We start from the raw sequence: 22,924 nt of genomic DNA, 5'->3' as shown, positions 1-22,924 counted from the left end.
GCCTTTGTGCATGGTAATATATGCACTTAACAGGATGTGCCACCACCCAACCCCCCACTATGTTTATTTTAAATATGACTTGATTCTTCACTTTCCCAAAGAAAAGGGCAACATGACTTCTTAGCAATATTTTACAATAGCTATGCTAAAATGCTAGCTGAGTAATAGTCCTTGGTAGTTAACTAAATAGTTTTGATGGCAGAAAGCTTTCATTATGTTTTCATGTTAAAATATAAAGTCTAAATATTGACTTGTTTTGCTTCAAAGCACAACATATAAATTAGAGCCTACAAATGCTCATGCCTCTCACCTCTTCCAGATAGTATATGATTTTTCCAAGACTCCAAGAGGAGAAGTGTTAGGCCAGGGAGTTCAATAGGTATCACATCACTAGCATGTTTCAAAATGGCCTATTTTTATTTTATTTTACTTGCCATTATAGTTATTTCTAGGAATAGGTACCTATATGACTCTACTAGTCTGGTAGCCTTTTCTTTAATTAATTAGTTAATTAATTAATTAATTAATTATTGTCAGCAGATTTATTGCTGAGGTCTTGTTCCAGCACAATTAATTCACTGCTTTCTGTAGCCAGTTTTTTTTCCCCTTATTTATTTTTTTTCCGTCCAGGATTATCACTGGGGCTTAGTGTCTGCACTGTGAATCCACTGCTCCTGGTGGCCATTTTTCATTTTTTATTGGAGAAAATAGAGAGAAATTGAGAGGGGGGAGATAGAGACGGAGGGAGACAGAGAGACACCAGCAGACCTACTTCACTGTTTGTGAAGTGACCTCCCCTGCAGGTGGGGAGTCGAGGTTTTGAACTAGGATCCTTGCTCAGGTCCTTTTGTTTTGTACTATGTGTGCTTGTGTGCTTAACCCAGTGTGTCACCATTTTTCTCTTTTCTTTTTACTTAACAGGGCAGACAGAAATGGAGAAAGGGAATATAGAGAGGGAGAGAGAAAGAAACATCTGCAGTCCAGCTTGCAGCTGTGAAGTTTCCCTCACTCTTGCAGATAAGGACCAGGGGCTTGAACTTCGGCTCTTGTATATGTTAATGTGTGTGCTCAACTAGTGTGTCACCACCTGGTTCCCTCTTTTTTTTTTCTTTTTTTTTGATAAAAGGTGAGAGACAGAGAGAGACAGAGGCAGACCTATAGCTCTCCTTTGTCACTGTGAAGCTTCATTTTGGCAGTGGGGACTAGGTCCTCTTGAATGGTATCAGATGAGCCAGCACCTTATCTTTGAATCCCAACTTCTGAGTCAATATTGATTTTGTCACTGGGTCTTTCATGCTCTGTGTCAAAATTTTTAGATGGAAAGACAGAGACAGAAAGAGAGAAGAAAAGATGTCATGGCACTGAAGCTACCCACAGTGCAGTGGGGACTTATAGATCCATATTCTCCATATTAAAAAAAAATTATTTATAAAATGGAAATATTGACAAGACCATACGCTAAGAGGGGCACAACTCCCATATTCTCCATCTTGCCTTGTCAGATCAAGACAGAAAACTAACTCGAGGGGGACTATAGCCATTACCTCTTATGGAGTGACTGTCAGCATTTGAATAAATACAAGAAAAACGACAATTAGGTAAGCATGGAAGACGGTGCTGATGAAAAAAGTCAAGTTCTTCATCAGAAAGTGATCCAGCTCCTGTCAACAGTCTGAGTAAGTTTTGGACCTGAATCGGAATAGCATCCACACTGTAATTGGTCTCAGAGATGCTGATGTAGATATGTAAGGAAATATGGAACTGAGGAGTTGAGGGAGGGACAGGGGAAAAGGACAGCTAAGAACATTCCTACCCCCTCCTCTGAGAGCCTCGCTGAGATCACATCCAAAGCACAACCAGTTCTGGAGACTAAGAGACTCATAAAATTGCCAAGCTGAGAATGATGAGATGAAAACACCTAGTTCACCCTCCCCCAGTCCCCACCCCAACACTCCCAGGGCTCAGTCAGAGTATGAGTGGTCCTGCCATGGGAGCTCTGTGGCTCTCCTGAAAGTCTGGATAAAGAGAGAGTTAATGAATAAGTGAGTGAGTGAGTGAGTGTGTGAGTGAATGAGTAAGAGAGAGAAAGAAATGGGCTCACATTGCCATGTGGCAAGGCTCCCACCTTGGTTCCAGTTCATCTTCAAATTTCTATCTTGGGTCCACAGATTTTTATGTTTCTCTGCTATTTACAGGGACCTCTGCTTCACTGCACCACAAGCTTCCCATACTCGGTACATTGAGGACACTTGGCACTGCAGAGGGACTAGGTAGTGATCTCAGAACCATTCATCACAGCACAACAAAGCACAACACCTCTGCAAGCGAGCGCACACACACATACACACACACACACACACACACACACACACACACACACACACACACACACACATATATACACACACACCTCTTTGTCTCATCAGGCCGCGTCTCTATCCTGTACCTCTATCTCCATTCTCAGAAGTCACCAGGATAAAAAGTAACAAAAAGTCTTTTACCAACAGCCTCTTCTGGGGTCCAATAACCTGAGGAATCACACACACGAGGAGAGGAAGCCTTGTTCACATACTGGTGGAATGTTCCGTCCTCACTGCAGGCTCTGCACAAGTTGTCTGGGGCCCTGGGCAGATAAAGAGGTGGCAGAGAGAGAGAGAGGATATCAAATGAGTCACAGGAATAAGGATATCTGGAAACCCTTTGAGGTTGGGGAGAGTTGACAGGTGAGGAGCTCCTAGTGGGAGTGTGAGAACACCTCTACCTAACAAATAGGCCCCATCTTTGCATATTTCAGAGTGACTTGAAAATTTCAAGGCAATGAGGCCAAATAATTTAACTAAGTCACAAAAGAAGCTGTAGTGGAGGAAGTGGACAGCGCTTCTCCTACACATTCAACACAAAATAATGCCAGTCTAAAACTTTCTTAGGGAGACTCCCCACATGCACTTTTCTGTAAATTATCCAAAGGCACTTATGCTCTCCTACAGTATCTGAGCATTCCTGCCATGTGGTCTCTGTGCCCTCCTGATGAGAGGCAGAGAGAGAGAGAGAGAGAGAGAGAGAGAGAGAGAGAGATGAGAGAGAGATGAGAGAGAGATGAGAGAGATGAGAGAGAGGTTATAAGTATTCTACTTTAAATCATAAACATAAAACAGAAGTCATTAGAAGTGGGATTCTCCCTGACTCTCCATCATCCCTGGGGAAATATCTAAATTTCTTACCATGACCTTGGTCCTTCTAAAGTTGTCTCTAGCTCTCTCTGCTTACAATGCTTCATGGCTGTACAGATGCTCTCTTAGCAGCCTCACAACCTTTCCAAGTGTCTCTAGTTAACAAATTCCTACTCATCTTTAAGACCTCTATTCAGACTATATACTATTAAAGACTCTATTCAGTCTGTATACTATTCAAGTCTATACAGAGCTCTTCCAGCACCAGAGCTGTGATGATTAGGAGAGGGCCTAGAACTGAAGCACAAAGGCACATCACTTCAGAGGGCTCATCTATCTTGGACACAATCTTTCTAGAATAGAAGTCCAGCTGTGAAGGGCACCTCTAAAAATAGAGATACCAAATCAAGGGCTCTCAACAGGTAGGGTGAGATATGGCTTGAAAAGCAGTGGTCTCAAATAGGAGTGACCTCTCTGTCACTGGCTCCCTTTATTAAATCTGTCACCTAGGTTTTCATGAGAGTGTTTTTCATGAATGCTCTTTTTTTAACTTACCACTGGACCACAGTAGAATTTCAGGAGTACTGCTTAATACCTCTGTGTGAATAAACCTCACTGCACCCACATCACAGTTCCAGTTTTATCTTACTATTCAAAGATCCACCAGGATGGGGGAGATAGCATAATGGTTATGCAGAAACACTCTGGAGACTGAGACTCCAAAGTCTCAGGTTCAGTCCCCCAGCACCATCACAAGCCAGAGCTGAGCAGTACCCCGGGGGAAAAACAAAATCGAAAAATACAAAATCAAACAAAGACCCACTGCTCATCCCTCTAGCTCTCTTACCACTGGTAACCACTGTGATTTTCACTGAGTCTAAGCATGAGTGCTGTGGGCTTTTTTTTTTTTTTTGCCAGTTCATTTCCTTTAATTATATTCCACTTATGTGAGAAACCTTCAGGTAACTGGTTTCACTACCTGGCTGAGCACTAATACCCCATAGTCATCATATCTATCAAGACATCTGTGACTGAATATTGAGGAAGATTCTGTATCTTGTCTGCTCTGAACTCAGGGTGCAGATATCCTTTGGAATGTGTGTCTTATGCCCTTCTGGGAATTGCCAAGGAGTATACTGCAGGAACCTATGGTATTTCCATTTTCAGTTTCTTAGGATTTTCTTTACTGGCTCATTAATTATTTCTGATCCCATAAAAATCATGTATTTACAAACAAAGACTTATGCTTGGGCTCAAAGAGATTAAGTAAACTGTCAAGGTCACACCGTGTTCCTTAATTCCTCTGATAAAGTCCTTAAACCCCATCAATCATCCAGGCTTTGGCAGGGGAAGAGGATAGCCAAGCTCCAACCTCCGGCTGTATTCAGCGTCACTTCCAGTGGCCACAGGACTCCAAACCACATTCCCCTGATGCACTTGGCCGTCCCAGGGCAGTGGCTAAGTGCGTGGCTGGGCTCCTCTCTGACATAAGGATTCCAATTACTGACTTGGGAGGAGTAAACACAGTCCCTGGTGTGACTCAAAGGACTGGGAATGTGACGTAAGTCTCCCAGCCCACCTCACTGGGAAGAGGAAGCAAATGACTGTTTCTGCTGCCAACAGGCTTGTAGCAAGTCAGCCCTGCTGTCTGCTTTATCGGAACGTTTGTACCGGAGAGAGAACTGAAAAATTAAATTGTTTACACGTGTTCCATAAACTGATGTAAAACTCTGGCTTGCACAGGCCCAAGGGGACTCTCTGTTCAGCCGAGCTGCACAAGGTCACACTGGTGGGAAACAGCTTCTTACACACATCAGTAGATAACTGTTGACTCATAAGTGCTGCTCTTGAGAGCTGGAGTGCCTGTGGCAATCAAAGCTGCTGTATAGACCAGGTAGCCAAGTGGTTTGTTTCAAGATAACAAGGACAGGTATCATCGGATGGAAGCCAGCACTTTGAAAAACAATTCACTCACTTTCTCCTATATGTGCCTCTCCCTATACTTTCTCCCAGGTCTATGGCAAAGCTGGAGTTCATGGCAACATGTTCCAGAAGCATCTTCTCCTTAGCAGAGACCTGGCATAGTTGTAGAAGAGTGAAATGCCCAAGAAGCTTCTCTTCTGCTATATGAGAAAGCTCCACACTTAGACGAATAACTGGGCCATACTTCCCACTCTGGGATTCCATCAGCTACCCCACTTTCACCTGTTTTCTTTAAAAAAAAATATCACCTTTATTTATTTACTGGATAGAGACCATCAGCAATCCAAAGAGAAGGGGGAAATAAAGGGGAAAAGAGACAGAGAGATGCCTGCAGCCTGGCTTCACCACTTTCAAAGCTTTCCCCCTGCAGGTGGAGACTGGGTGCTTGAACCTGGGTCCTTGAGCATTATAACACATGGGCTCAAACAGATATGCCACCACCTGGCCCTTTCACCTTTGTTTTCTTGTGGGACTGTGGACTGGGCCATTGGCTTTGTCCCTGGAATTCTCAATGGAAATCCTCAGAAACACTCTGGCTCATATTTCCCACTCACACAGCAGAAACTATGTTTCTCGCAAGGCGTGAGACAATTACAGGGTAGGTGGCCCACCTAGAGCTTCACACATGCAAGCACTAAATTAGTGATAGCCCCTCTACACCCTGCTGCTTTTTACTTATTTATTTATTATTGGATAGAGACAGAGAGAAATTGAGAGGAGAGAGGGAGAAGGAGAGATAGAAACCTGAAGCTCTGCTTCACCATTTGTGAAGCATTCCCACTGCGGGTGGGGACCAGGTGCTTGAACCTGGTTCCTTACATACCGTAGTGTGTGTGCTTAACCAGGTGCACCACCACCTGGCCCCATGACCTATTACTTGAGAGCAAGTGACTGCCAGGCATGCAGGGAACAGCTTACACAGGTGACTGTGGGCCTCTGCTCCTTCCTATGCTGCCAAGCACAGAGCCCATTGTCAGATATCATTCTCTTACTATCCCATCTCCTTTGCACACAAACTCCCATGGTGTTCATTTGCACCAGTGTGCAAAGGATGAACAAAGGCTGCCTTTTGGTGTCATGATGGCCTTTGATCAGTGTGCAGGAGGCACAGCTGTGGTGGTGGAGGAACACGCTTCCCTTCCCTTCCCTCGGCAGGCACCACTATGCAGGCAGCATACCCCTAACTCCATCCTGACACCAGAAAGAAAGGAGTGGCAAATGCCTTTCTGTTTTGTCAGTTGTCTCCATCACACTTTCCCCAGAAGGTTGCCAGAAGGAACATTCCTCAGGGATTTCCTGAAGTGCTTTTTACAAAGGGAGGGATAAGCAGGTCTGGGGAGCTCATGGACTCTGCCAAGGAGAGGGGAACTGAGCTAGATATAGGAAGAGGCCCTACACAGGGATGCACATGTCTACAGCTGCAAATTGGAGTGCCCCCTATCTTTGCCTTCCTCTTTGATGCATAAGAAAGACCTCAGAGAAAGCATACAGGCTCACCAGTGACAAAGGGCCCTCTCACCTGTCATACACAACTCCGCTAATAGGGGGCAGCCAGTGGATTGTGAGGGACTCAGGGGTCTGCCTGATGACCATGGGTGGCATAGGAATGGGAGTGGGCTTCTGGCTTTCCGTCCATTCCTGATATACCAGGTCCAAATAGCAGTGCATTCGGGCTACCTGGTTGGGGGTGAAGTTATCAGTGCAGTTGTCATCTGTGGAGACAGAAGGAAACAGAAGATGGAGGCTTCCCACTGTGAAGTCCATCGCAACAGAGAAATTTTGTGCTCCTCACCCAACTCTTCAGCACCTAACACACGCTTATCGGGCTTCACACACACTTGTAAAATTGATAAGTGTATTCTGTTCCAGAAAGGACTTGATCCAGAAGTGAGAAAGAGAAGGCACAGAACAGCACTGGCTTACCTTTAAGGCAGGGCTATTTCTTGGTGCTTGGGCTGTGCAGGGCAGCTCCCAGACTGGGGAGCAGGTAGCTGATCTAGAAAACCACAAGATGGCAGTGTTTCAGCACCAGCATGAGAGAGAGGAGAGGAGAGGAAAGGAGAGGAGAGGAGAGGAGAGAGAGAGAGAGAGAGAGAGAGGAAGGAAGGACACACACATGTACAGGTCTCAGGTATATACTTTATGTTGGTGACTTTGGCCAAGGGTAGTGAGCATTCACTGAAGATTCTCTGGAGGGAGAGAGCCGGTATGTGAAGGCAACAGGGAAACAGCAGCAGCAGGAGAAGGGGTGATCACCTATTTCTTTAGGAGCCAGCCAAACATCCCACTTTTCACAGGGATACAAAAGGGAATATCTTAGTTTCTGGGTCTTTTTCAATGGAAACACACCAACCAAATACCCATGCTTGATAGATGCTCCTTCTGCCCACTTCAGAGTATCCCCTGAATGTCTCAACCCTTGCCATCTCTTTCTAGTTTCTGTTCATGGGAAAGCCCTCCATGTCCCTGCTGGGCCCCATGAATTCCACACACTTGATGCAGACTTGACAGTGGGATTTAGAGAACAATTTATCAGTACATCCAAGACAGGACTAGCTCACCACTCTGAAGAAATTGTCATATACCAAAATTAAAAAGTAAAGAGAGTCGCTGAGTCCAAATTAAACAAGGTCATCTCCTGGATGAACTCCAAGATGCCATCTTGATCCAGCAATCTCTTTTCCCTTTCTCTGTTGGACTCTCTTTCAGAGTCAGAACATAAGAATGTGGGCATAGACAAGGTTAACTGCTGCCAGCATTTTTTTTTCCTAACTATCAAATCTAAAGTGTGGTATTCATTGAATCTCCACTGAGAAGCCAGTTAGTTCATTAATATCTCAATATTTAAGTTCTTTATATGTAAGGGAAAAAAGATACCTATAAAAATGCACTCCAACTCTCTGGCTCCTTGAGAATCCTCTCCACTTCCAACACCTCCACTGTCCACTCTGGAGCCCCAGATTTTATGTGATGTTCACTGAAAGGTGACATATGGAAACTGGCATGGTACCTGTATAGCTCATGTAGTTGTTGAATGGAGACCCTGGGAAGTGGGTGAAGCCACAAGTGTCATTGATGGGCTCAGGATCCTGGCACAGCTTACTCTTGGGAGTAGGAGCAGTGTCTGCACAGAGGTCTCCTGTTTCCATGGATGGCTCTGTCTCCTGACAGGGGTCATCGCAGGACTCTCTTTCACTGACTCCTTTAAAGACATGATAGAGGCCCAGGATATGTCCCATCTCATGGATCATGTTGTTGGTGTGGCCAGGCATGCCATAATAAGTCGGGTTGAGGACCACACCACCTGCAACGGAACGATCAGAAACATCTTCAATTCCAGCCGGTAAGGAGATCCTTCATAACTCCTAGTAGCATTCGGTTCCTATTCTTCCCTCTGGCCACAAACACCTCTGAGTTGGATGACATGACAAGAGGATTGGGTTGAGAGAAGGATAAAGACAAATAGAGATGATCTCACTCATATGCAGGATTTAAGGAACAAAGCAGGAAGCAGCCAGGAGGTGGTACAAAAGCTAGAAAACTAGATGCTTGAGCATGAAGTCTTGAGTTTGATCTCTAGCATCTCACGTTCCAGAGTGATTCTTTCTCTCTCTCTCTCTCTCTCTCTCTCTCTCTCTCTCTCGTAAATCTCTTTTAAAAAAAATTAATTGACACCAGGGTTATCACTGGGGCTGGTGCCTACCCTACAAATCTAGTGCTCCCAGAGGCCTTTTTTTCTTTTTAGTTTTTATTAGATAGAATAGAGAGACATTGAGAGAGAGGATGGGGAAATAAAGAGAGGGAGTAAGAGAGACCTGCTTCACCACTTGGGAATCAGACCCCTTGCAGGTGAGGACCAGGGGCTTGACCCAGGTCCTTTTGCTTGACACTATGTGTGCTTAACCTGTTGCACCACTGCTTGGCCCCCAAGAAGTAAATCTTTTTTTTAATATCATTCCCACTATCAAAAGTCTGTGTCCCTTTACCCTCAGTCTCCCACCCCCCAGTGAAGCTGAACGTTTATCCTTACCCTCCACCCAGAGATTTTCACTTTGATGTCCTACTCCAAACTTAGTCAGATTCTGCTTTCAGTTTCCATGTCTCTTCTTCTTTCTCAACTTCTGTTTATGAGTGCCATCATCTCATACTCATCTTTGTCTTTCTGACTTAGCTTACTTAACATAATTCCATCTAGCTCCCTCCAGGATGGGTCAGAGAAGGCAGAGTCATTGTTCTTAATAGCTGCGTAGTATTCCATTGTGTATATATATATCACAGCTTTCTCAGCCGCTCATCTGTTGTTGGCACCTGGTTTGCTTCCAGGTATTAGCGATTACGAATTGTGCTACTACGAATATGGGTGTACACATTTTTTTAACAAAGCAAGGGGAATGACAACTGAACATTAATAAGCCCTCAGTCTGTTACAGGTGATCTGTGGATAGTATATGGGAAGATGAGAGAAAAATTAGAGAGGTCTGTAGCCCAGCATGCCATACCATAGGGAGAGGACACTTTGGTGGGGGTGGGGCTGGGGTGGGGTGGGGTGTGCTGGCAGTTATTTGGGGGAGATGCAAAACTGTGCCCCTCAGACAACAAGAACCTTGTAAAAAAATCTCCTCAACAAAGATACCTTTTAAAAAGATAACTGGGACTTGGCTGAGTACAGAATGAATGGCTATCTGGCCCTTTATACCATGAAGTTCACTAAGGCTGGAACAAAGTTTGAACTATCAGCGCTGGACGGTGGTGCAACTGGTAAAGCCACAAGTTATCATGCATGAGGATGTGGGTTTGACCCCCTGGTCCTCACCTGCAAGGGGTGAAGCTTCCGAAGTGTGTTCTCTCTCTCTCTCTCTCTCTCTCTCTCTCTCTCCTCTCTCTCTTTTTCTCTTTCTCTCTCCCTCCCTCTCCCTCCCTCCTTCACTCCCCCCTCTCTCTTGCCCTATTTCTCTCTATCATGTTTTTTTTTCTTAAAGTCTCCATTGTTCCCACCTGCTTCACTAGCACCCAACATAACACATCACCCTTTTGAATCAGGAAAATCAAGGCAATAGGGCAGATGCCACAGACATCTCAGGCATTGCCAGGGAAGCTTAGCAAACACCCTCACTTGGGGAACTCTGAGCTTTATCCCTAAGTTGTTCTGATCCCAAGGGCACCCAGGAAACAAACAAGACTTGAATAAAACTGCAAATAAACAAGTGCTTTTTCTCTTTTTAGATAAGACCATGGACATTCAAGCATGATTCCTGGTAGCCTGAACTTACTTATTAAGGGGGGAAAAGGAAATCTCAGGGAATTTGAAATGAAGATGAATTTGTTGTTTTTTAAAATTTTATTTATAAAAAGGAAACATTGACAAAACCACAAGATAAGAGGGGTACAACTCCACACAATTCTCACTACTAGAACCCCATATCCCATCCCCTTCTTTGATAGCTTTCCTATTCTTTAACCCTCTGGGAGTATGGACCCAAAGACTTTGGTGCTATGTCATATTCACACAAGGCACCTTTCATTTTCTACAGTGACAATAATATTTTCCTTCCAATTTCTCTAATTATAGAGAATATAAGGATCACTTCTTGCTCAAAACCATTGTCCATCTGGAAGTCCTCCTCCTACAATGCATCACCTTCCATCATGTCCTCTTCTCTCAACCCACACTGAAACAAGAAGTGGGGAAACATGTATGTGTGTATTTATACACATGTATATCATGCATACACATGTATTTTATAAGACTGGTGACAAGGTCAGAGTATTTCCTGGGGAAGATCTAAAGCAACAGTATGAATGGAGGGGTTACACTTTGGAAATGCAGACATATTTCTCCAATGGTTCCTGCCCCCCTCTTTCAACCCAACATTATTGATTCAGGAAGTTAACTCTACTGCCGTCATCTGCTCACTGAAGGCAAAGGTTTCTCCTATCATCTGGAAGTAGAATACTCTTTTGGAAGTGTAATAAAATGGCATACAACAAATGAATATTAATGTTAATTTATATGAAAAAGATTTGAGCATTCCCAGGTCCCCCCTCCAATTATCTACCATATTATATCAAATGCCACAACAAAACTAAACTAACGACACCATTTAGGAAGAGCAGGAACAATCTGGAAATCCATGACTTGCATTAAGCAGCTACAGGAAGGAGCATGAAAGGGTCACTCTCCTGTTGCCTCATGAGTGGTTCCTGCAAAACCACAAATCCTCTTTGAATTTCTTTTTCTTTAGAAGATAATTATTATGATTACTACTACTACTTATTATTATTATTTAACCAGAGCATTGCTCAGCTCTGGGCTAAGTGCGGAAGATGATGGGACCAGAGATTCTGGAACCTCAAGCATGACAATCCTTTTGCATAACCACTATGCTATCTCCCCCCACCACTCTCTGAATTAATTTCTTTCAGTTAAAAAAAAAACAGGTATGAATGTGGGTCATTAATAAAATGAAATGGGCTAAGGAGTGAGGGGATATGAGTATAGGATGGAGTAAACATCAATGAATAAATCTTGCTTTGCTGTGAAGTTTCCAAGGTCTATCCCATGGGGGTTGTGGTTTTGCCAGCACAGTGGATGAACTGAAGATAATGATCATTACCACATATCACCAATAACTCCACCACATCTCAGCCTAGGGTGAAAAGGTCCCCTAAACTAGGGGAGAAATTATGGGAAGGTATACTTGTGGTGGTAGACCTGTGTAAATGGACTGCATGCTAGTCTTATAGACATTGGTCATGAGGTAACGACTGAGAGTAGGTGTGGCAAAATCTAGCCTTACTTTAGTGATGCATCTTGAGCATGGTTCTAGGGACCAGAGAGGGTAAAAGAGGAGAGTGCCAGCAGGCCCCACCAGCAGCTCTCTGAAGGTGGAAGTCTGTAGTGACAACAGGGCTATTCCAGGTGACTTGTATTACCTTATTTCTAAAGACAAAGTAAATACTGCCCCCCCCCAGCCCTGGCAAATATAAGCCATATTCTGTTAAATACATCCACCTGGGACAAAGAAGATCCACTGTCTGAGAGTAAATTTGTCACCCAGCAACATGGGGTATCAAATTAGATTCAACTGTGAAAGGAGCGTACAACAGCCTACATATCTGGCATACACACACATTCGTACTGGGACTTGAACTCCATACACGTCAGCACTACTAACTTGCACGTAGAACATAAAATGAATGGGGCTGCCTGGATTTCACAACTGGAGGCCATATGGGGCACAGCTGTTGTTTAAGTGTCAGAGCCAGGGGTGGGGACAAGGGGTAGCTGCCTTCTTAGAAGTTCTTTCAGTCTTGATTATAAGGGACAAGCTAAAATAATAAGGCAAGGCTGTTGTGTGGTCAAGAGGAGGGTGCAGAAGAAAAAAAGACAGAGAAGTTGTTGATGCAAAGATGAAATCTCAGTAGCAAGACAGCCAAGCTCCTAAAGTGATGGTGTTTTCCCAAGTGCCAACTGGCTTTCCCCAGCCCAAGACCACCAGGGTGAAACACGGTAAAGAGAATGATTTCCAAAGTCACTTCTATATTACATTAAAATTAAATTAAAAAGCCCAGACAGTTTGAGAAAAGGGTATAGGCTGAAATGATTTTAAAACTGTTCTGTAAAACTTTTAGGACTGGATGTTATATGCCCATAAAACAAGATTGAAGGCTGGTCTGCAGGTGCCTCTATAATTACTTCCAGTAACTGGAAGTGAAAACATGCTACCCAAAACACACTCTACACAACGAAAGGACAAACCCATCAAAATACATGTAAGGGTTCAAGGAACAAGAATTTCCAGGCAAGGAAGGGGAAGCCAGTGGCCGAGGTCAACCAGTAGACAAAAAGAGAAAAAAAAAAAATTAAACAAGGGGTGTGTGTGTATGTGGATACTAGAAAGAGAAATAGACTTTTTTTGGTTGTTGTTGTTATTTCAAACAGAACCATTTATCTCCTAATCTTGTACTTATTTCTTAGTTTTACAGTTTGTGATTTACTTAGAAGGGAGTCCTCACTCTGAGTAAGAGGGAGCCAAGATGAGAATGAGGAGAGGAGGAGATTTTGTAGAGTCTAATGGCACTGACCCTTTCAATCACTTTAAACCCCACAGAAAAGTGTTCAGAGTACCTTACCCACACCCTTACACACCGTGGAAGAAAAGTGTTATGGATAAGTACTGCAAATAGAAGTAGGGGGTGTTAGCAATTTATTATGGAAGTCTTTCCTTGCTTCTGAGTCAGAGCAATGTTACCATGTCACATACATAATCTCCTGTCAGAATCTGAGGCATTCTGTTCAGAGTGTGAATGGGCAAGATATTCTCTGCACTTTGGTGGTTAATTACTGATTCACTCAGGATTTATTGAGAATGAACTTCATATCAGGAACTGTTCTGAGGTCTCAGTGAGGCAGTGATTATGGGAATCTGGTTTGAATCTTCTTTTAGGGACATACTCAAGGAAAAAAAAAAAAAAAGACACCTATCCAAAGAGACCTATGCATGCCTTTGTTCACAGCAGCACGATTTCTAATAGCCCAAACTTGGAAGCAACCCAAATACCCAATGACAGAAGAACAGCTAAGAAAGCAGTGGTGAGGCTAGGTGGTGGCACACCTGGTTGAGTGCACATGTTACAGTGTGTAAGGACCCAGCTTTGAGCCCTCAGTCTCCACTTGCAGGGGAAAAGTTTTGTGAGTGGTGAAGTAGTGTTGCAGGTGTTTCTCTGTTTCTCTCCCTCTCTATCACCCCTTCTCCTCTTGATTTCTGGCTATCTCTATACAATAAATATATAAAGATAATAAAAAATAAAAAGGAAAGCAGTGACACACACACACACACACACACACACACACACAGATACTATGCAGCTGTTAGAAATGATGAAGCATCTTTTATGCAATATCTGGGATGTATCTTGAAGGTGTCATGTTGAGTGAGACAAGCCAGAAAGAGAATGGATAGTACCAAATGATCTTAGTCATAGGTGGAACTTAAGAAACAAGGACGGGGTGGGGTGGGATGGGGTGAGGTGGGGTGGGGTGGGATGGAGTGGTGGCAGGGCGGTAGCACACCAGGTTAAGCACACATAGTACAAAGCACAAGATCCCAGTTCCAGCTTCCAGATTCCCACCTGCAGGGGGGAGAGGTCACCTCACAGGCAGTGAAGCAGGGATGCAGATATCAATTTGTCTCGCCCCCTCTCTATTTCTTTCTCCTCTACCCAATAAAAAAATGAAAAAAAAATGGCCACCTGGAGCAGTGAATTCATAGTGTAGGCACCAAGCCAAGTTATCATGTATAAAAATGATTACTGGGATGGAGAGATTGTTCTCTGAATAGTGCGCCTACAGTGCCACACAGGCGGTCCAGACTTGAGTCCTGCACCCACCACAGGGAGTATTAAAGCACTGGAGGAAGCTTCAGTGGTGTTTCTGCTCCCCCCTCCTCTGACTCTATCTGAAAAACTTGGCCTAGAGTGGTGAAATCACACACATGCAAAGCTCTGGAGATGCAAAATAAATACTCTACCTACTTACAAATGCAAGAATTTTTCCTTTGAGACACCCCTATTTCAAGACATAAAGTTCACAGCCGAAGATAATTTTCACTATCCAAAAGCATTCAATGTATTTAAAATCCTGCAACACCTGGAAAAATTCTACTACTGAATTCCTCTTGTAGCAAGTAAAGGAATTATTTTTATTTTCATTAAATGAGAGATGAGAATTGTGTCCTTTGGTACAAAATGAATGGAACTGGAGGTGATTATACACATCAAAATAAGTAAAGAGATGAAAGACAACTACTGGAGGGTTTCACTCATAGGTGGAATCTAGAGAATTGATGTTACACATAAATTCTCAAAAGACTCACAAATCTAAGCAAATTGTTACTAAGACTTGTCAGAACTATGATGATTATCTTTGGAAGTGGGAGAGTGGGGGGGGCACAGAAATTTGGTGGTAGGTGTGGTATGGAACTAGTTATTGTTATCTTAAAATGTTGTAGCCCAGTATTAATCACAAACATAAAAATTAAAAAAATGAATCAGAATGTTGCTCAGTATATGCAGTGCAAAAAAGAGATTGAGCCTGGACCTTCAGGTATGAAAGCTCTGCTTTAAAACACTGAACTAGCTTTCATTCCCATCTTCTTACAACTAAATAACCTACGGCATATACCAGTGGGTCATTCACAGGAAGAGTCCTCCTTGTGTTCCTGTCATTTAGCCTGCTTTATTCGTGATATAATCATCATGTTTATTTGGTACATTCCACTTTGTGCATTTTATTGGTTCCCTACCCCTGAGAAGAAACACTCTGCTTTGGCAGAGTAAAGAGAAGATAAGTATTTCAGGTAGCCAGTCAGTGATTATTGTACCTGAGCTCCCCTTTTCACCTCCTGTAGAAATTCCTGCACCTGCACTCTGTTCTCTGCAACAGGATGCCACAAAAGCCAGTGGTATGAGGTCACCAAAGATCTCACCTGTCCAATCAGTGATCATTCCTCAGAACTCAAGGCCTTACCTCCTTGTACAGGAATGTGTCACAGTGGCTGGAACACCTTAATCTCAGTGCCCAGCTTTTATATGGAAGTTGATATTCATGCTCAAAAATTCTGGGTGAGTTCTCTGAGCTAATTTTGATTGCTGTCACCATCCCCTGACAAATATAATGCTGTCTGTCTGCTACAGGTGGCTGCCATAGCTGCCTCACCCTATCACAGTAACTCTCCTCCACTCCACTGGGTCTCCTGACTCTCAGAGACCTTTTCTTATAATCATTCAACCCCTCAAACTGCCAACCATTACTTTCACTTTCCTTTTTTGTTTCTTCTTCTTCTTTTTTCTAAATTGGGGGTTTTAATTATTTATAGTAAATACAGTTGTTATGTACAATTTCTCAGTTTTCTGCAAGACACTCTCACCCCCAGCCTAGGTACTCCTTCACCATCATGCACCAGGACCTGAAACTCCCCCTCTCCCACCCCACTGAAGCCTTTATTTTGGTGCAATACACCAAACCTAGTCCAAATTCAACTTTGTGTTTCCCATTCTGTTATTTCTCAACTTCTGTCCATGAGTGAGACCATCCCATATTTATCCTTTTATTTCTGGCTTATCCCACTTAACATGATTCTAGATAGACATATTTATTTACCTTAAAAGGGAGCCAACACTAAAAATCTCTATGTTGGAGATAAGATGGAAGACTGAGGGCACAATCAGAGAGATTAACCAAGTGACATCTCAGTGACTGTCACCACCATTGCAGTCATCACTACCACCACTAGTAGTAGGATACTCACTGAGATCTTACTGTACCTGAGGCACCCTTCCTCATGCTTTTTGCTCCCATGTTATATATGAAGAAACCAAGGTCCTCTAGAGTCCTGAGAGGATGGTGATCCCAGAATACCCTGAAGTGTGTGTCCAACTGCTACACCAAAGAGTAATTGACTTTCCTCTCTGACTTAACCCCAAATCCTGTAACGTTCTCAGATCTCTCCTTGGGTAACTGCTAACACCCTTGAGTCCTGCCTCCTCCTTCTGTTGAAGTCCCTTCTCTGCTAGATTCAAGATATTTCAAGTCCACATCTACAAACCCAAACTCTCCCTCACTTGCTCCTCCTTTTCCTGTGCTGGCACCACCACCCACTCAGCCAGTCACACAAACTCCCTGTCCTCATTCATTTATCTTGTCAATGAAGCTATTCAGGACACAAAGCTATAAAGCAAAACATATAAAACATAATTGATGCTAATTTCTGCCTTTTTACAACAATAAAAACTATTCATGCACAGACATAACTAGATGGAGAAAAACTACCCTTGTTCATGAAAACATAAAGTTCCCATTTATTAGTTATTAATCAAAATTTTGAAATACTGTTTTGATCATTTGGGGGCAATTAATCATTTCAAAAGATAACTCAATTGAGAAGAAAATTTATGATCAGTATCAATGTTAATATCCTGTTTATTATATTGTACTACAGTTTTGTAACATTTTACCATTGCAGGAAAATGGTTAGAGGGTATGTAGAATCTCATATAATTTCTTATAATTACATGCCAATAAGTAATTATCTTAAAACAAAGAGGTTTAATTTAAAAGAGCTGTATTATGAAAGATCATTTAATTAAAATATATTTAGCAGAGTAGGAGGTAACTGATTTTAAACTTCAAAAAGATAGGGAGTCACGTGGTAGCACACCAGGTTAAGCATACATGGAGCAAAGTGCAAGGATCCTGGTTCGAATCCCTGGCTCCCCACCTACAGGGAAGTCACTTCACAGGCAGTGAAGCAGGTCTGCAGGTGTCTATCTTTCGCTCCCCCTCTCTGTCTTCCCTTCCTCTCTCCATTTCTCTCCATCCTATCTAACAGTGATGGCATCAATAACAACAACAGTAATAACTAACACAATAAGGGGAAAAAATAGGGCAACAAAAAGGAAAATAAGTAAACAGGATGTGAGGTAGAGAGGGTGGAGTGAAAAGAGACTGGTGGAAATCAGGGTGACTACGAGAGGGGGTGGAGCAAAAAGACATCTTGAACCAATGGGGATTAAACCAATGCCCTGCAGGCAGGGCGGTTCCTAGGTAACTGGTTATGTAAATAGACCACAGGGATAAGCAGGGAGAAGCTGGCATACTGCCCAACAAATCACCAGTTTAGGGCAGGTTTGAATAAAATAGTTAATTCTCAAGAGATGCTGTGATTCCTCTAAAGACTGCCAAGGTTTTGCTGTAGGCATACAGACCCAGCTTGGAAAGTTTCAGAAATGGGTGACTTTCTTAAATGTGCAGTAGTAGTTCCACTTAGAACCAAAATGTCACTCTTATCCCAGGTGAGTAGGCAAATCCATCTGCTTGAATTGTCTTAGATCTCCCCAGCAACAATTTATAGCAGCAAAGCTTTCCACCCCCATCTGCTTGCTGGCACAGAAAAATTAGGTTGCACTAGTCTTTGAAGTTCTCCTAGACCCAAAGTGAAACTTAGTCCATGCCAGCAATGTATGCACCTCTAGAATATACATTTGGTTTGGAACACTGGGCATTTACTTCAGCTTCTCCTAATGCCACTAACTTGTGTCAATGGGGGAAAATATATATATGACCAGTTCTCTGAAACATTACTTTCAACTGACAGCAGCTAACTCATAGAGTAGATTCAATTCTCTTTCTCCCCAACTCCCCTGAATCCCTTACAGCATCCTCATTTTATAATAACACTTGATCTTTACCCACTTACCCTGGTGACTGAGTGCTTCCTTGTCCCAAGGCCAGGTGGCAGAGCCCATAAAGTCTTCCCGTGCAGAACTGGCAAAGTAGATGTTGAGGAAGTGAGTACTGTTGAGCCGCAGCGCCTCCTTCAGCTCCTTCACGCTCATGTAAGCCCTAGGGAGCACACACAGGGAGCAAATGTCACACCAATGGCTCCCACCTTAGAGAAGTGCACAACCAGACTGAAGCCAGTGCTGACATTCCTAGCCATCATTGCCTTTCAGAAAGAGGCAGAGACCAGGCTGTCACGAAGACCTGAAGAAAACTGACTCTACAACATATGGATCCAAGATCGACAGTAGTCTGCCCTCTGAGCTATGTAGCTATTATTTTGCCACTGTAGTATCTTCATGAATACTGAGTCCTTGGCAATACACTTTCTCCAGATTATTTCTTCAAGGTAAATCCAAAGGTTCACCTAATTCTTTTTGTTATTGGTGATTCAAATACTGGTTTACAAAATTATAAGATGACAGGTGTACAATTCTACACTGTTCCCACCACAAGACATCTGTATCCCCATTCCCTCTATTGGAAACTGCGCGGGTTCTTCCAAGGTCACATATAGAGACTGGCTATTAGTTCACCTAATTCTTAGCACTGAGAGCTCCCTACCTCCAAGGACATTGTCTCTCTGTCTTTGGTTCTTTGTACTGCAATGCATGCCCATAATTGTAATACTTTCTTCAGACTTGGTCATTTGTTTACTTTTTTTTTAAGTTTTTTTTTTTAGTTTTTTTTAATTAATTTTATTTTTATTTATTTATTTTTATATTTATTCCCTTTTGTTGCCCTTGTTGTTTTATTGTTGTAGTTATTATTATTGCTGTTGTTGTTATTGTTGGATAGGACAGAGAGAAATGGAGAGAGGAGGGGAAGACAGAGAGGAGGAGAGAAAGATAGACACCTGCAGACCTGCTTCACCGCCTGTGAAGAGACTCCCCTGCAGGTGGGGAGCCAGGGTTTGAACCGGGATCCTTATGCCGGTCCTTGTGCTTTGCGCCACCTGCTGCGCTACAGCCCGACTCCCCATTTGTTTACTTTTGCACCCAGGATTATTGCTGGGGCTGTGAGCCTGCACTAGAAATCCACTGCTCCTGGTGGCCATTTATTGTAGTTGTTATTGCTGTTGCTGTTGGATAGGACAGAGAGAAATTGAGAGAGGAAGGGAAGACAGAGAAGGGGAGAGAAAGATAGACACCTGCGGTCCTGCTTCACTGCCTGTGAAGTGACCACCCTGCAGGTGGGGAGCAGGGAGTTTGAACCAGGATCCTTATGCTGGTCCTTGTGCTTCACACCATGTGCACTTAACCTGGTGCACTATCATCCAGCCTCCTCTCCAGATATTTTTAAAGAAAAAGGGGGGCTAGGAAATAAATTAAAATAGAGATCAAAAGAAATGAGTTACTGGTAATAGAGAACACCACGAAATATTGCAAGGAATGCCATCTATATACAAGTTTCTCATCTTAGTTCCTTCATCCACAAAACCCTACCCCTGTTCAACTGCCTTACTATCCTTATTCTTCAAAGCACTAGTCAGCATAATATTTGCATTTTTGTATAGCATTAAAGGTCTATTGAAAATACACACCTGTGACCTATACAAAAGGAAATAAGCATTTGATTCCTTATATGCTCATTTAGTCTTAGAATTTTTAAGTACTAGTAGCCTTGGTTTCAGTTCTTACCCAAAAGTAAGCAGTGCTTAGTCTCTCTCTCTCTCCTTCTCCCTCTCCCTCTCCTTCTCCCTCTCCCTCCCCTCCCCTCTCTCCCTCCCCTCCCTCCTTTCCCTTTCCCTCTCCCTCTTTTTCTCTTGTTCTCTCACTTGCAAACAAACAAATAAATTTCAAAAGTATTTATAGGAGGGGGGATAGTATAATGGTTATGCAAAAAAACTTTCATGCCTGAGACTCCAAAGCCTCAGTTTGATCCCCTACACCATCATAAACCACAGCTGTGCAGTGTTCTGGAGAACCAGTCTTTATGGATAAATGGAGTGGACACTTAACTAACAGTGAAATTCATGAAGTTATTAGTATTTCAGACATTTCTTTCTGTTTTTCTTCTTCTCTTAAAATGCTAAGCTCTTTCTTCCATTGCTTCAGACCAATTTGAAAAGTTTTCTGTCATATACACAAACACAAGCACACACTACCATGGAACTCAGCTCTTTTAGACAATGCACATGCACCAAACTGAACTTTCAACTTTCTTTTCTATGGACCTGGGAAAGGTGAATGGGCCCTGTAACAACAGTTGGAACAGAACCCTTTACAAGTGCATTTTAGAAGGCAGGACAAAGGGCTAATTTATTTGGAAATTATTTAGTGAACACCTACTAGATCCTATCCCCTGTCTGAAAAAGTTGAGTAGCAGTTCTACCCTTTAGACTCTGTGGGCTCCTAGGGAAGATGCCAAGGAAATGGAGGGCCTCACAGTGACCAGCAGGTCCTCTGGTGGAGAAAGTAAAAGATTTGGTGGCAATTTACATACTGCATTTGAAGTTGTTGATAATTATTATCACAATTCACACTTAAATGGGGAGTCGGGCAGTAGCATAGCAGGTTAAGTACACATGGCGCAAAGCACAAGGATCAGTGTAAGGATCCTGGTTCGAGCCCCCGGCTCCCCACCTGCAGGGGAGTTGCTTCACAAGTGGTGAAGCAGGTCTGCAGGTGTCTATCTTTCTCTCTCCCTCTCTGTCTTCCCCTCCTCTCTCCATTTCTCTCTGTCCTATCCAATAACGATGACATCAATAGCAACAATAATAATAACTACAACAATAAAAAAAGGAAAACAAAAGGGACTAAATAAATATCTAAAAATTTTTTTAAATGAAGATTTGGCAGATGAAAATGACTATTCTGGTGGCTGGAGAAACAGTTTAACCAATTGGGATCAGAGTTGCATGTTGGAGGTTCCTGGTTAAATCCCTGGCACCATATGTACCTGGTGATACTCTGTGCCCCTCCCCGCCCCTTGCTTTCTCTCTCTTTCTCTCTCTGACTCACAAAAGATGTTGTTTGTCATAAGTGATAAATAAAATAAATCGTTCTTAAATAAAAGAAGAAGAAATATAACTATCCTGGAGAGAGGGTAACATGGAGGAAAAAGGCGGACCTTGGTACAAAGAGTGAGTTTTCCAGGTAAGATAGAGGAAGTTCATGAGATTAAATAGAAAATGGAAAGAGGAAAATAGCAGCAGACCCTAGAAGTCCTATGAACCATGATGATAAATTCAGAGTTACTGAAAGCAAGGGAGGAACATGGCTAGATTTTCCTTTTAGGAAGACTGGTCTTAAGAGAGGGCAGAGAATGGGGAAGAGGAGTATAAAGCTGAAGCCTTGGGTTGTCTCTGAAAAATATTTAGCTATACAGTCATAGAAATTGATAACTGATGGTTCCAGGTAGTGGTGCACCTAGTTAAGAACACATATTACAGTGTACAAGGACCCAGGTTCAAGTCCAGGTCCCCACCTGCAAGGGGAAGTGTTTATGAGTGGTGGAGCAGTGTTGCTGCAAGTGTCTCTCTGTCTCTCTCCTTTTCTATCTCCCCCTTCTCTCAATTTCCCTCTGTCTCTATCTAATAAATAAATAAAATTGATAAGTGACTAAGTATAGCAGGGCAATGAAAAGAGGACTCTGAAATGAGCTCTGGGTTTTTAAGTAGAGTAACTAGGTAGTAGAATTTATTGCCATGGGAAATAGGAGAATGGAAAGCATGACTGGGTGGGAGTTTGATCTCATTTGTGAAAATCAGATTTGAGATACACACTAGAAACTAGACATGGTGTGAAAATGTTTCCTTTGAGCTGAGAAGCAAATAAATTCAGAAAGCATAAACAAATAGATAACCATGAACATTATAGAATGAAATCACACATACACACACACACACACACACACACACCAATGCATGTGCACGTGGGAAATAGGAGAAAGAGAGAAATCTTTTAAAAAATATATTCAAAATTGTGCAATCTGAAAATCTAGAGACAAATGATGATAGCTTCATTTTGTTTTAAAATACAAATTACATGTCATGGGACAGTGAAAGGGTCATCTTTTCTTTATTTTTCCTTTTACAAGTGAAAAGCCTCTATCTGGTCCAGCAGAAGAGTCAGGAGTGAGAAGAGAGGGCAGAGGCACAAACTCAGAGGGAAAATAACTTAAAAAAGAAAAAAAAAAAACTGGCAAAGAGACCTGAGTAGCAGTGATGAGGAGGGAGGAAGAAAGCCAGGACAGTCAGCATTTCCAAAGCCAATCGGGGAGACCAGTCCAAATGTTCTTGGCAACTGGAGTAAGAGAAGAGCATCAATGTCTCCATCTGAGGCAGAAACAGGATTAGTAACTTTGAGAAAAGCAATCTCTGAGAAGCAGAAAGGGCAGAAACCCCAGTGGGCTGGGGAGTATGTGGGTCTTGGGGAAGAGGAAACCATAGGCAGAGACAACAATCTTGGTAAACTAAGAAGTCAGTGAG

General features: G+C 42.8%; 1 protein-coding gene across 6 annotated transcripts in view; it reads right to left on the bottom strand.

Moving 5' to 3' along the window:
• PAPPA2 (pappalysin 2) overlaps nt 1-22,924 on the bottom strand; it is a 248,569-nt gene that overhangs the window by 129,469 nt on the left and 96,176 nt on the right. For all 6 annotated transcript variants that reach the window (XM_060197727.1, XM_060197724.1, XM_060197725.1 and 3 more), the window contains 4 exons: nt 18,410-18,555; nt 8,164-8,457; nt 6,673-6,865; nt 2,502-2,623 (listed from right to left, as the gene is read on the bottom strand). In XM_060197727.1, the coding sequence (XP_060053710.1) occupies nt 2,502-2,623; nt 6,673-6,865; nt 8,164-8,457; nt 18,410-18,555 (755 nt within the window). The remainder of the gene's footprint in view (nt 1-2,501; nt 2,624-6,672; nt 6,866-8,163; nt 8,458-18,409; nt 18,556-22,924) is intronic.

Source organism: Erinaceus europaeus, chromosome 9 (assembly GCF_950295315.1).
Source record: "Erinaceus europaeus chromosome 9, mEriEur2.1, whole genome shotgun sequence".
NCBI classification, from domain to species: domain Eukaryota; kingdom Metazoa; phylum Chordata; class Mammalia; order Eulipotyphla; family Erinaceidae; genus Erinaceus; species Erinaceus europaeus.
This window is presented reverse-complemented; position numbering and strand designations above follow the sequence as displayed.